The sequence below is a fragment of the Sinocyclocheilus grahami genome, unplaced genomic scaffold (assembly GCF_001515645.1).
Source record: "Sinocyclocheilus grahami isolate Dianchi unplaced genomic scaffold, SAMN03320097.WGS_v1.1 scaffold2061.1, whole genome shotgun sequence".
NCBI classification, from domain to species: Eukaryota; Metazoa; Chordata; class Actinopteri; order Cypriniformes; family Cyprinidae; genus Sinocyclocheilus; species Sinocyclocheilus grahami.
Window position 1 is genome coordinate 4,610 of NW_015507240.1, and position 15,531 is coordinate 20,140.

Here is a 15,531-nt window from a genome sequence, read left to right on the forward strand (position 1 = left end):
GGTGGGGGGCGGTGTGGGGGCGGTGGCGGGGGGGTGGCTTGATGTTGCCGGGCAGGGCCACGGTGGGGGATTTTTTAATGAAGACAGAATTATATGAGAACAGATATATATGTGTGCTTTGTGATTTTAGTTCAATGATTATCTCTATTATTTTTATTGTTTAATGGGATTTTACTAAATATTAACATTGCTGACTTATGGTCAGAGAGCACGCTCGCTGACTGAATTCTGCACTTTGGTGAATTCTCTCATCAGAAACAAAGCGCAGATGTACATGCGATGTAAATAAGAGATTTATTCATCATATACTGCAGACAACATCACTGATTAAAACTGGAGCTTTTTTTTTTTAAGAGTGCTTACACTCACGCTAGACTGAATTATTAGTATAACCACATAGTGCATGTAAATGTACTTTTATCTTACTTTTCTTGTTAAGGTATTAAAAGGTACTGTAACTTATTTTGGTTTATTTGATTTATGCTTAGTTTGGAAGCTGTAGGGAGAGGGTGCCATTTTATTTTGTACTCATGTTTATCCCTGTTTTTGGTTAGTGAGGGAGTTGAGGAAAGCTTATGTTGTTGATTTCTTTTCTTTTACTCACATAGTTTATTTAGTACTCCTCCTGTTAGTCAGCTGCTATTTTGGTTGTTGTTTCGGCCAGGCTCTCTCCTGAAGACATTTATTGCTTCCATAATTCTGGCTTAACAAATTAAACAAATTAAGTTTGCCAAACTAGGTGGGTTTTGCATTTTTCTGGAGCAGAGGACTGGAGTGATTCCTCCACGTTTTTATTGATTTCTTCCATATAAGTTTTAGTTAACCTGTTACTCCCACTCCCAACCCTAGACTGGGGATGGGATCGTAACAAGTAGGTGAAATTTGACCCAATCAAATTTGTTTTGTTATTTAAAGAGTGCATTAGTAGAAAATGTGCCTCTGGGCGGGTCCACAATGCGCGTTCACTTTGCTTATTACACACAGGGACGCGCAGCAGCACACAAACATTTTTAAACATGAAACAATAAAAGATTAAAATGTAAAAGATTATTTTTGTGTAGGCTACATGAATATAAAAATGCCTACATGTCATAATGGATAGCCATTGCATGTGTCAGAATTAGGATACCTATTTGCTCACGCACGAGCAGCTCTGTTTCATCTCTGGAGACGCGTTCAGTCTTTGCGCTTGCAAATTCCGCCGTGTAAATAACAAATCCACCATGGCACAAGCGCAACTGCCTCTTAAAGGTAATGGGAGATGGCACTCTGATTGGTTTATTGCACGTTACGCCCAAAAAAACACCCATTACTCATTAAGAGAATAGGGACAACCCGTTTAGACCATGCGCCCGGGCACGCCGACCGTTTTCCCGCCGTTAAACTAGCAAAAGTGGATTCGGACACGACCTGAGTGCACCTGCGCCGTGCGCTTTAGACCATGTGCTTAGACCGTTAAAAAAGGGCCCATTATGTTAAGGTTTGTATTAATTTCAATATAAGCCACTAGAGGGCAGAATAAGACAGTGAATCCAATAAAGAACACATTGTAGTTATGTTGAGCTACTGTTAAGCACTTTTACAAGTTGGTGCTCCAAAATCCCAGAAGTTTATCATGGGAATTTGCATTCATTCCAGGCTAACATTTATTGAGGTGAAATTTATGTAGCCCGTAAAGGCAACATATTACCATAAAAGGTTGTCATAAATACACTATAGGCGAGTGTGCGCACGTATTTCTATGACTACGGTCTATTCAGGACCAACACGGAGAGAACGCGCTTTCAGAACACTTTTCATTTAGACGCCCAGAATTGACAGAAAATATAACAAGATGACACTTCTCTCTCTCTATTTTTTTTTGTTTTGTACTTTTGCATTAACATCCCTGTTATTTATTGGTGTCTTTGATGGTTGTGTTACTATAATTTTCTTTAAAGATCACCTTTCAAATCATTGTTTTATGTAGATGACAGCAGTATTCATAGAAAACAGTTTTCTATTTGTTTTACTGTACAAGATTGACAGCATTTTTATATAGTGAGGTTTAACGTCTGTGCTGAAAGTGAACTCCAATAACAAAATAAGTTCACAATGAAAAGAAATTACTTTGTTAAATAATATGCTTTATTTCACTCCAGAGGCCTATAAAGAACTAATTTCTAGTAAGTATAAAATGCAATGGTCAGTTTTTATAAGGGACGCATACAATATGCTGTTTTAGAAATTTCATTATAACTTTTGACCACAAGGTGGCGCTGCCCCAAAACTTTTTGAGTACCATCAGGGCATGGTGTCAAAGATGCATACCGAGTTTCGTAACGATATGTCAATGAGTTCGTAAATTATAGCATTTTATGACAAAATTAAAAATGTCCGACGCCCAAAATGGCTTACATGACGCCCAAAATTGCGTGTGGTTTGACTCGGCATGCTCCACCGAATCTAAAGAGACAAGTTTTGCCAAACCATTCAGAAGTTATAAGCAATAATTAGCCATTTTTCATATCTCCTGACCACTAGGTGGCACTGAGCCGAAACACTGCAGGTAACCTCAGGTCATGCTTGTTATAACACACCAAGTTTGGTCTCAGTACGCCAAACTGTTGCGGAGTTATAGCCTCACATCCATTTTTGCGTGCTTTTCATAGAATTTGTTTGCGTGTTATTCGAGAATGAACTTTAATTCCATAAATTTTTGCCAGCATGGTCTGAAGATGATCTGTTTTTCTAACTATTAAAAATAGCGAAAAAACTAAACCTTACGATTTTTGGAGTTCATTTGACTCGGCATTAGCCAAGTAATCAGAGGAAAAAATAATTTGTGCCTTCAGTGCCTTACTGTTCAAAAGTTATTAGTATAAACATAAGTGAAACTTTGGACAAGTGGTGGGTGCTAGAGAGTTTGAGTTAGAGGCTCCAAATTTGCTATGGTGACTGTTCAGACGGTGCTCTATCAGTGTGCTAAATTTCATAACTTTCCTGCAAGCGGTTCTATGGGCTGCCTAGCCTCAAGAGCGGAAGAAGAAGAAGAAGAAGAAGAATTCTAACAGATACAATAAGTGTCTATGCACCTTCGTTGCTTGGCCCCTAACAATAGCAGTGGATAAAAGACTGCAAGAAAACAACAAACAAACAAGCAAAAATATTACTGAACAAAAGAAAACTTTTTTTAAAGCAAGCAAAGTAAACTGCACACATCAGGTGTCGAATAAAAGAAAAGGAATGCATAGAAATGTCTTTGTAATGAATTCTTGCAATCAGCTGTTGTGGTCAGTTTTGCAACATTTTACTTATTTATTATTTTATACATAAAGCAGCTGTTTTAGCGATAGAGAAAGAGAGCGACAGTCATGATCAGAATTATATTGGCACCATAAGAAAATATAATCAAAGAAGGTTGTGAAAATAAACCTGTATTTTTTGACCTTTCGATTTTTCAAAAAGAAAAAAAAAACTTAAAAAAAAGAACAATTATATATATCAAAAAATTTAAAGGAGAGCGCGACCAAAAAAAGTTTGAGAATCACTGGTTAAATGCCACATAATCTTCAGTTTTGTTAAATGACACTTGTCAATATTTCAAATTTACACAATACAAATTCAACTAGTTTTGTATTGTGTAAAGAGCAATTCCCAGAGCAGGAAACTTCAAACGTGCATTTAAATGCAGCCGACAGAAGATCCTGCCGTGGAACAGAGCGCCATTAACATAGCTTTCCATTAAATTACATTAGTCCCAAATCATTGTTAACGTACGTAATGCCTTCACCTTAGGCTATGAATTATGTATTGTGCTCTTTCTGTGGCTCTAATACAGTCTTTATGCTTCATATAGAGAGCTGTAATACAGATCGCACTCTCTTTCCCTTTGCTCTGTTTTAAACACCGAACTTCAAACTCATTTATGCCACATTGTTCATTCTTGAAGCAAACTTATGTGCGTTTGGTGATTAAATAAACAGTTTCAGACCGCTGCTGGAATTGAACGTGACGCGTCTGGTGTGTGACTTCTCCGAGAACGCAGCGCTCCGCTTTTGTCCAGTGTGTGACTTGCATTTTTTATTTATTTTGATTAGATAATCATGCAGTGTTCTAAAATAGAAGCAAATAAAGTGTGAGAGTACACATACGATATCAATAACATATGCATGTAATTTTAATGCTATGGCCTTGTGTAGATATTTAAAGATGGCCATATTTTAGCATGACTGTTGAAATTAAATGGTATTACTTTACAGTAAGAGTCCTTTTGTAATATTAATGAAAGCTGTAAAAGTATTGTTCCTAGTGTGTTCATTTCAACATTTACTATTATTAATAGGCTATATTTTTACATTTTAAAGTTTCTTTTTTTAACATTAGTAAACTATGAAATAACTTTAACGATCAATATATTAATTAATATGAATGTTTATTCATTTACAAAGTATGGTTCAGTACTGCTACTGCTTTTGTTAAATAGTAAGCGCTGTTTTAGTTTTAGTTTACCATTGTAAGAACTATCGGTGGATTAATCGGTATCGGCCAGTGTGGTCCAGCCTAGCTATCGGTATCGGCCACAGCCTAGCTATCTAGCTATCGGTATCGACCACAGCCTAGCTATCGGTATCGGCCAGTGTGGTCCAGCCTAGCTATCGGTATTGGCCACAGCCTAGCTATTGGTATCGGCCAGTGTGGTCCAGCCTAGCTATCGGTATCGGCCAGTGTGGGCCAGCCTAGCTATCGGTATCGGCCAGTGTGGGCCAGCCTAGCTATCGGTATCGGCCAGTGTGGGCCAGCCTAGCTATCGGTATCGGCCAGTGTGGGCCAGCCTAGCTATCGGTATCGGCCAGTGTGGTCCAGCCTAGCTATCGGTATTGGCCACAGCCTAGCTATTGGTATCGGCCAGTGTGGTCCAGCCTAGCTATTGGTATCGGCCAGTGTGGTCCAGCCTAGCTATCGGCCAGTGTGGTCCAGCCTAGCTATCGGTATCGGCAGAATCCACTATCGGGCACCTCTAGTGTGCATATACCATTTTCAAAACCTTTTCATCAAAAACTAAGCTGGAAAAAGGCAGCAAACTACAGCAGGGTAAATGTAAAGATTTATATGGGAGACCTTAGCAAATAAGAACTATAAATGTTCCATTACCAAGTGGCCCCGCAGTGACGGAATAAAAGCAGACAGAAGAGATAAAACATGTCATATTTACCTTTTTGTGCCAGTGTAATATAACACAATGTCATTAAGGTACACTAATTAGGAGGAAAGCAGCAGAAAGACAGGTAAAGCATTGCCCTGGTGTTAAAACTGAATCTGAAGCGAAAATATAACATACATCTCATTCTCAGTTCCATCGCATATTTAAGACATTTGAAAGGAAGATTTAAGACACTTTAATGATAATTAAGCCCTTATTTTCACATTAAGGAATGTAACACATGTTAGGGATCCGCAGGCACCCGGTTAAATCTCTGTTAGCTTCATGTTAATGTATCACAAGCAGCCATTAAAGATGAATGAAGAGTAAAGACCAACTTCTTTGTTCCTCGTGTTTTATTCCGCAGGGTTCTGGTTTAATCGTGTTCTCCTCGCTCTCTTCTTTCACAAACACCATCTTCACAGCTGATACTCCTGCTTGCTTCCAAACTTCACGACTTTGAAGATGAGAATACAGGTATTTATTGACCTGATTCAAAAACTGTATTTGACTATTTACAGAAACAACATTACACACCGTTTGCATTAAGCCAGCATCACGACACAACAACACGAGTCTTTTTCCTCTGGGGTCTAATGGTGTTCGTCAAGCAGGCGCTTGAGTGTTAGCGCCCCCGCTGGACTGGAGGCAGAGGGAAGCAATACAGTGCGTCTATGAGCTGCGCTGTTGGTTTCCTTTAAAAAAGCCGATCTGCGCAAATAAACGAGAAGGACTTAAAATTATAATTTAATAATTTATTAGTCAAAGATTTCATTGAAAATCACACAACCCTTGCAGCATGTAAATATGGAAATTAAGATAAGTGGAAACACGTGGTAATGATAAGATGTATAGCCTAATGGAAAAACACAACAACAACTAAATCCAAAATATTAAACAGGTTTAGCATGAAAAATAACAGCTTTGGGTTATGTGCCCATCTAAATACCTGGAACTAGAGTTGAATGACAGGTAATATGAATTCCATATCCACAAAAGAAGATATTTTGAAGATGTTTCTGAAAAGCTGCTTTTGAGGATTGATATTGCGTTGTGCAGATCCTTTGTGTGTCTAACACCAGATTCTGAATAGAACATCATCATTATCAATATTATCATTATCATTAACATCAACAACATTTAAAAACTTAATACAATTCAGAGAAGTCCAAATAGCAGCATAACAAAAAATACATCGATAAACAAAATAAAAATAACAGGAAAAGTAAGAAAGAAAAACAAATAAATACAGAAGAAACAAACTACAATGCAAGGGGCTTAAACATCAAAAAATACCTTCAAAAGATTAGATAGTTTAAGGGCTTTTTTATGACGCATGAGCTTTAAAGATTTGAAGACCATCACATCTTTCTGGAACAGTAATAAAGTGGGGGTTATTAAAGAATCTGCATTTATGAATGAAGTAACTGGCCAAAATCACAATATTATTAACCAAAAATTCAACATCACAATTCCGACAAAAGGACAAATATATTACAGTTTTAAAATCAAAGTCAGGTATTACACACTTCAAACTTCACCAAGCACAGAGGCCATCCCTTCATTTATTAGAGAATATGCATAAACAAAACACATCTGCTTCACAAAAGTTACCATCCAAATCAAACCTGTGTCTGAGGAACTCATTACTGGGATAAACATAAACATCGTTAATCAAGGTCTCTTCTTTACTTCAGAAGGGAAGGTCTGTGTGTTTACTGATGTTCTTAAACGCTCATTATTACAGCGCTGCTCTGCAGAATTAATACCAGAGACGATTAGATGAGCTCATCTTGGTATCACCGGTGAATAACACAAAGCACCTTTAATCAGCTGAACCAAACCAGCAGGAACAGCTTTCAACAAAGACACATATCATTCCTGAGTACAAATAATATTGTGTTTCTCACAAAAATCATCATAACCAAGATTATTTCCATCCCCAGCCATCACGTGTACAATGGACCACACACCTTTGTCCATCCAGTGCTGAAAAACACAGATTTCCTCTTAATAAAGATGCACTTATTACTCCACAACAACAGCTATGTGGCGGAAAGCTGTGTTTGAATATTAATTTCCAATATAATAATTCCTGACTATGAAAAGATGATAATTTACACTTTAATTTTGACGGCTCAAATCACAGCTTAAAAGGAAATCAATGCTTCAGAGAGAATCACACATTTGAGAAGAAAAGCTCAGCCAAACTGAATGTGTATTTCTGAGCGTAGACATCAACATCAAGTAGAGTAATTGTTCTCAGAGTCTCAATAATTCTTCTATCTTTGTTTGACTTTGGAATGAGAAGTTAAGCCCGGTCTCATAGCTGGAAGCAAAGCATTAGAATCAAAACACTCCTTTAAAACTTTAAATAACAAATCTTTATTATCCTCCCAGAAGAATTTGTAAAAATCAAACCGTCCTGACCAGGAGATCTACCCAAATGCATTTTTTAAATAGTTATTAAAATTAATTCTTTAAATTCAATATTAATCTGTGGAATAAAATCTTTTACCTTTTCAAAAAATTCCTTAGCATTATTTTCAGAGTATGACAAAGAGTAAATATTACTATAAAGTGAGTATATTTCCTCAGATATTAATTTAGGATCTGTGATTAGCTCATCATTAATAATTAAACTACGAACTGCATTACTTTGCTGTCTCCTCTTTTCTAATCGACAAAAATAAGCCGTATTCTTCTCTCCTTCTTCCATCCATTCTGCACGAGACCGTACAAACGCACCTTGTGCTTTCATTAGATACATGCTGTCTAATTTAGCTTGAAGAGAGAGTAACTTCTCAACATCCTTAATCATTTCTTGTGTATTACAGATATTATAACAGATATTAAATTCTTGAATTAACCTCGACTCCCTTTGCTTCAGATCTCTGCTTTTTTGTTTAGCACCCGAATTGAAATTTCCCTTGTTTTAAATTTAAAATACTCCCATTTAATCCCGTTAGAATGTAAAGAGAAGTCATTTTTAATCTTACTAATCAAATTTCTTATTTGACTGCAATAATATTTATCCTTTAAAAGTTCTGCATTAAACTTCCAATAGTCTTTCCTAATGGTGTGTTTGGTGTCAAAGTTAATGAAATCAGGCACTGATCTGTCAATGGCGCCGCAGAAACATTAGTTGCAAGCTCAGAATATCCTCAGCGATGAGCCAAAAGTCTATCCGTGATTTAGAGGATCCATTCGGTTTGAGCCAAGAGAACTGACTAGCATTAGGATGCTCGAGCCTCCATATACAGTATCTATAAGGGAATTTACCTGGCAAAACTCCTGAATAATGATATTGAAATGGTGGCTTGTATAACTAGAAGGAGGTCTGTCCAGACACTCATCGGGTGCCACATTAAAATCACCTCCAATTAGTACCAAATTTGTATGAAATTTCGATTTAAAATGCGTAACAGCATCTGTAATATTAGACAACCAAATCTTGTTTTGCCCACTACTGTTATACCCATAAATATGAACTAAAATAACAAAACCTTCACAGTTAACCACAGCAGTAAGCCATGTCCAGGAGCATCAGATGAGAAGTCACAACCTTCCCAGGGCCATTGTTAAGCCACCGGCTGACCGACTAGAGCCATGACTGAACAACAGTGTCTCCACGCTGCAGTTTCCAAAAAGCTGCATCTTCTTCAGTTGTGCGAGTCTCTTGTAGAAAAACTAAATGTGACTTCTGCCCCTTACAAAACAAAAATATACCTTTGCGTTTTACTTTGTCCTTTAGACGCCTTGCATTCAATGAACAACAAGATAAAGGAGACTTTAGTGAGAACATACTCTACTGGAACTCACAGTGAACAGTAATGAGATCTGAAGAATAAGCCTGCAACACAAAAAGAGTCTCTCAGAAATCAACATTTCCCTTTTTCCGAATATTCATCATCATGGAGCCTGGTACTTGTCATGTTTTTGAGGTAATTGTTTGTAAAGGTTTCATGAAGCTCATCAACTGCTCCTTATTATAATAATATAATAATTATGTTCCCAGTATTCCCTATATTACATACCCATACTATTTGTCCAGTATTCCCTTTGTTAGCTTTCGCTTTGCTCAACCTTTTCCTTCAGTAAACTCCTGCTCTCCCTTTAACTGTAACACACTGGATGATCTGAAGAGTGTGGGGTCGCACTCAGAGACGCAGCTGTGATCACCAGCCTCCTCTGCTGCGCTGGAGCTGGAGCTGCTGTGCTCTGATGGGTTTCAGGCGGCGTGGAGCTTGAAGACCAGAGCTCTGACGGAGATGAGCTGGAGGTGGATCAGGAAGGCATCGCTGATATGATGTTGGACGAGAGCTCCATCGCGCAGGTTGCACGTGAGTATTAATGGTCCCAGCAAAATAATTTACACTTCAGCCCATCAAGTCAAGATTATTTGTATATAGTGCAGCTCAGATGTTCCAGGTCTGTAGTGAACAGCTTCACAGGAACTGTGCTTTAATGTCTATAAGCCCCAGACATCTGTCAGAGGTGTATGTTTCTCCAGTTCTTCTGCACATGTTTTGGTCACTGAGGCTTCCAGGAACGAGTCGGGGAGCAGCGCCCACTGCAGCGGTCAGGTGCGGCCTCATCTGCTTAAACTACAACACCTGAAGCTGTAGATTACTAGCAGCACTGTTGGAGTAATTACAGTACGGGAGTGCTTGGGCTCTGCTTTTCTAAGTAGGGCTGCACGATTTTGGAAAAAAAACTCTTATTCCGATATCTTATTCCGATATTTTCTGCAATATATATTGCAATATGGAGAAGAAAAAAAACAAAAAACAGATGACTTGAATAGAAAAAATAATCAATGATTAGGGTGATTTTGTAGGTGAGTAAATCAGCATAGAAAATAAACAAATTACAAGAAGAGATTAATATAATAGAACAAAGATACAAATGAAGCAGTGCTTTATATTTTTTTGGTAAGTCTAACAGTATTCAGGTACAGAAATGTAATAATCAAATGTAAAATCTGTGTCAAAGCTACAAATGTGATTTTTCTCTGTGTTTTGTTGTTTGATTAACATTCATGGCACAGAAAGCCTCAGGAGCATTAAACTGCTCTGAATATACTGTTACACATCCGTTTTCTTTCTCAATTGTTTACCTTCACCCAAGCCATAAGCAAATGTGTTTACAAAGATACTCGCAGAGACATGTGTTTTGACATAATTGCGCGTGTATGTGTCATGTGCGTCTGCGTGACTCTCACCGCGTCTACACCGGACGACACAATACTACAGAACCCATTATAATCAGTGATGCTGTCTTGGATGCGGCGCGACACGACAAATCCCCGACAGTAAACTGCTGACTCCTTCTGTTTCTGACGTACTGACATAAAGCTCAAATGATTTGCAGCGGTCAATGTGTCGCGTCCCGTGTAGACACCGTGTCTGTGTGTGAGCAAAGAAAACGATCAGTATGCTAAACATCGTGGATGCGCACATCGTGATATCGCTGCTGAAACGATGTATCGTGCAGACCTAGTTCTGTGTACTGATGCACTGAAATTTCAGTAACTGAAAACGTTCTGCCAAAACATCAATTCTCAGTTTCAGCTGAAATCGTTTCAGAGGGTCAAATCATTGACGTTTAATGAGTTTAATTAGTTTCTCTGATTGCGTGTTTTGACTGTATCAGTGTGTATTTCATGCTCATAATGTGGATAAACTACAACCGCTAAACATAGGTCAGACATGTGGACACTAGTGATTAGGGCTGGGCAATAAAACGATAACCATAATTATCACAATATAATTTTCCTCAATAAAACGATAAATGTTCGATATAACGTTTATGCGCTAGAAGCAGAACAAAACAGTGCGACTCATTTAAAGCGCGTCATACGGAGCTCACTAGAGCAGATGTGTTTACTCGCTGATGAGTCTCGGTCACGCAATCTAAACACGCTGTGAGATCTTTTGACATGAAGTAAAGTTTCAGCTTTCACCTTCTTACAAAATTCAAACAATAAATCACAAACAAAGCATGGCTTAATTTGGAGATTAATGCATCTTTTGCTAGTTTGTGCTTTTTGCTGTTCAATATGAGAGCTGCTGTTTACATATTTGTTGTCAAATGAACTATAATGTGATGCTTGATTGAGTCGTGTAGCCCTGTAATCCTTGCCTTTATCCTCACGTGTAAGTTATTGCTCATATGAGGGTTGATTCCTCATTGAGATATTTAATGGTGTTATGTGTCCTAGACCGATGACTCAGTCGGGGCGTCCCGTCACAGGGTTTGTGAGCATGCAAGCGCTCATGTACAGACGTGCTTTACTGTTTGTGGTACAGTATATAATATTGTGATTATTTCATGTACAGAAAGTTCAGTAGACATGACTGTGATGCAACAAGAGTCGAGCTAAATATCATGCTGCAATCAACACTTTTCACCATTAGTTCATCTTGGTGGCTGTTATACTAAAAAAGCAGTAAAAGTTTTCAAGAGATTTCCACGTGTAATACTCATTTCATTCATCAGGTTTGTAGAAATGTAGCACTGCATCAGTGTCTCAGCAATGGATGCTCTGCAGTGAATGGGTGCCGTCAGAATGAGAGTCCACACAGCTGATAAAAACATCACAATAATCCACAAGTAATCCACAGCACTCCAGTCCATCACATCTTGAGACATCTCGGACTCTCATGCTGTCATGTTTAAAAAATCCGCTTTAAAATGAAATTAATTGCTAATTACAATACTCTTGATGTAAAAAAAATAATAAAATAATGCAAAGCCTGTACAAATACTAGAAATTGTGAGAAATAATTGTGACTCTACGGGAGGGGACATGTTCGGTTCACTTAGTTTTGTTGTGGCCATTTACTCATTAGTGAACATTCACTGTGCTCGTTATTTCACTCATATTGCATATAGGCCTGCACAAGAATCATGTTGTTTACAGCCAAATAATATTACAGGACCCATGGCTGATCGTTCAGTGAAGTCGTGGAGTAACTTTGGGGGAAAGATTTGGTTACAAATAGCTTTAAAGAGCAAACAATGCTGACCTTTATTTAATTTTTATTTATTCTTTATTTTAATTTTTTTAATTGATTTTAAAAATACAATTCAGTATGTTCTCAAGACATTTAGCAAACAATGTTTATCCACACGAGGATGGAATATCATAAAATAAATAAACTAAGATGAAATGAAAAGTAGAGGGCAACACAAACATTCATTAATTTCTCTGCGTTAATTAATGATGCCATGCGTGCACGCGGAGGACAGTCGAACTCTGGCAAGCAGTTGAAATTCATAAAGAGTGAAGACATAAGACTAAAACACTCAGGAGGAAGACGGAGGAGAAGAAGAGGATGAACGGCCATCAAAACAGGTAATAACAGATAAGATAGTATGGAGATAATGTGGAGATTCTATGCCACAGTATGTGAATCCAGGAGAAATAAAAATGTACATTTCAATAATGAAGCATAGTTCTCCTTTGATTGTAACACAAACATGCATTTCTGTAAAGCTGCTTTGGAACGATATGTCTTCTGAAAAGCATTGTAAAAATAAATGTGAATTGAATTGAATCCCTGGTATTGAAAACTTTAAATTGTCATTTTGGCAGCAAAAGAGCAAAAAGACGACCTGTACCCCAAAAGAGGACCAGGTGACTGAAAGCCTGAAGAAGGAGCTGATGGCAAAGCAAACATCTTTACAGGTAAATTATCTTAATATTTGCACATTTCAGGGAAAACCTTATTAGAGTTAATTTTGAAGTCATTTTGAGTTGAAGTCATAACTTTTGTCACTTTTGCTGCAAAAGAGGATGCAGACTATTTCATCTTGTTTTTTGGCTCATTGTGTTCTGGTGTAGTCAACTATCGAAAACGAGTCCTCCTCAGACGAGGGCCAGCAACTGGAGTAAGGTACAGCTGCAAACGAAGGAACTTAATAGAGAGAACAAGAGGCTAAAAGAAGTCAGTGGTAAAGAGATACTTGATGCCATGAGAGGTAATTGTGAACTTTAATATGAACTGCTTTAGCAAAGTGACTGCTGCAGCTAACGGTTTCCTCACCAGACTCAAACTAAACCATTTTAATATTATGCTAAGCACAAACAAGTGTGTTGCATGGCAATGATTGACGCCGTCACTGAGGATTTATTTAGAATAATGTTTAAAAGCTTTCTTTTTTTCCATTTCAGCAGTGCACTTGCATATAGAGCTTGCCCAAAAGCTCTTCTGATTTGCTATTATTTGTGATTGATTTTTGGCTTTTGTGTCAACATGCAGTTTTATAATCACTTATATCTCCACTCTCTCAACAGAGCTTGCAGCAGTAGTGACAGATCTCACAGACCTCACCTCCTGATTTCTTGCATGACTCTACCTTAAACATTGTGTTTACAGTTTTTAGAACTGGGGTGTAAATTTGACTGTCATAGTTATTTTATGTTTATGTCGAATCCAATACAATAGATCGAAATAATGGATTTATAAACAAAAATCCTTATAGGTCAAGGTCAGTTTATTTATATAGCACATTTAAAAACAGCTAGTGTATGCCAAAGTGCTGTACATATACAAATAAAGTAAATATAGAGATTAAGAGAATAAAAGGAAAAGTCTCAAAAACACAATCAATACAAAAACACATTCAAATACACAAACATACATTTCATCCAAAAGCCAAGGAATACAGATAAGTCTTCAGGCGGGATTTAAAAACAGGAAGGGACGGCGCAGGTCTAATGTCCAGAGGTATGCTGTTCCTTACTCGAGGACCGGCTGCAGAGAAAGCCCGATCCCCCTTAGATTTCAAGCGAGAGCGAGGTATATGCAAGCAAAGTTTATCAGAGGATCTGAGAGAGCGAGAGGATTGCTGATAGCTGAGAAGTTGGGACATTTATGAAGGGGCTAGATCATTTAATGCTTTATACACAATATTAAAATGGATCCTATGCTGCACCAGTAACCAATGAAGAGATGCTAGGACAGGAGAAATGCTTTCTCTCCTCTTAGTAGCAGTCAGAAACCTCGCAGCTGCATTCTGGACTAACTGCAAGCGATTCAGAGATGAATGATTGAGACCCATATAAAGCGCATTGCAATAATCAAGTCTGAAAGTGATGAAGGCATGAGTAACGATCTCCAAATCCTTAAACGAGAGCATAGATTTTAATTTGGCTATTTGACTTGGTTGAAAGAAGCTGCTCTTCACCACAGCACTTATCGGTTTTTCAAAGTTCAGATCTGTGTCAAAAATCACACCTAAGTTTTTAGCAAAAGGATGAATGTTTGATGACAGAATCTAGATTAATAGTGATATCAGAGACAGCACCTGGGGGTCCAAAGACAGCAATCTCAGGTTTGCTCTCGCTTATGTTCGTAATTCTGAGTAAGTGATTTTTTTGTGTAGTCCACTGATAGCGTACATAAGATTTTACTTCAAATTTAAAGTACAATTAAAAGGTATATGTCAAGTATAAAAATTTATAGGTAAATGAACATTGCAGTGTACTTAAAGTGTAAAAATAATAAATAAGTAAACTAAGTATGATGTTGTAGTAGAAACCTACTAGTTTACTAAGAGTACACTATCAGAACACTTGCATGTACACTTGCAGTATAAGACTAGTAAACTACTAGTTAACCAAGAGTACATTAAGAACACTTGAAAGTATACTTGCAGTATAAAACTAGTAAAAGTCGTGTATTTATAGGCTAAATGTGAACGCTCATTGGGATGCTACTCTTTATTTGACAAGCTCATAATCACACCTTCATAAGTGGGAAGAGTAAGTTTCTGACAGCACGTGAAGGCAGCTGATTTGCTGCACATCTCTCTCATATTACCTTTCATAATCCACCTGCTGCTCCTGCTGCTCCTCCTGCTGCTCCTCCTGCTCCGCGCATCACACACACATTAAGCCACACATGCGGGATGATCGCCGTCAGTATGATTAGTGTGTGGTTTACATGCGCTTTGGGCTGTGTTCGTCACGATAAAGGGTGTTAACGAGATGCTAAGCGAGTGTAACAAATGTATTTCAGCCTTGTTAAATGAACAAAATCCGTAATAAATCGTAAGCGGAAGTAATTAAAAGCTCTGGATGCTGGTTTAAAGCGAGTAAAGTAAATGTGTCGCTATATCGCAAGCAGATGTCGACGCCGTCTGTTTTTGGTTGTGAAAGGTTGTCAGTCGGTTTGAGAGTGATTACAGCAGTGTTTAGCAACGCCAGAGAACTAGTGTTGGGTCGTTCTTGAACGAATCTTTAATGTGACTCGGGAGTGATTCGTTCAGTCGCTATTATTCCGCGATTTTTGTCTGCATTTTCATAGATATTGAGATTTTGGAACTTCAGTGTACCGTTA

The 15,531-nt window shown here is 37.9% G+C and overlaps 1 protein-coding gene across 1 annotated transcript in view; it reads right to left on the reverse strand.

Annotated features, from left to right (window-relative positions):
• The window catches only part of LOC107573886 (gastrula zinc finger protein XlCGF49.1-like), a gene marked incomplete at its 3' end in the record, with an annotated part of 6,652 nt that extends 816 nt beyond the window's left edge, over positions 1 to 5,836 (reverse strand). The window contains exons 1-2 of the mRNA XM_016260341.1: positions 5,720 to 5,836; positions 5,521 to 5,639 (exon numbers count right to left, since the gene is read on the reverse strand). Coding sequence (XP_016115827.1) covers positions 5,521 to 5,599 — 79 coding nt within the window. The remainder of the gene's footprint in view (positions 1 to 5,520; positions 5,640 to 5,719) is intronic.
• Between the last annotated feature and the right edge of the window lie 9,695 nt (positions 5,837 to 15,531).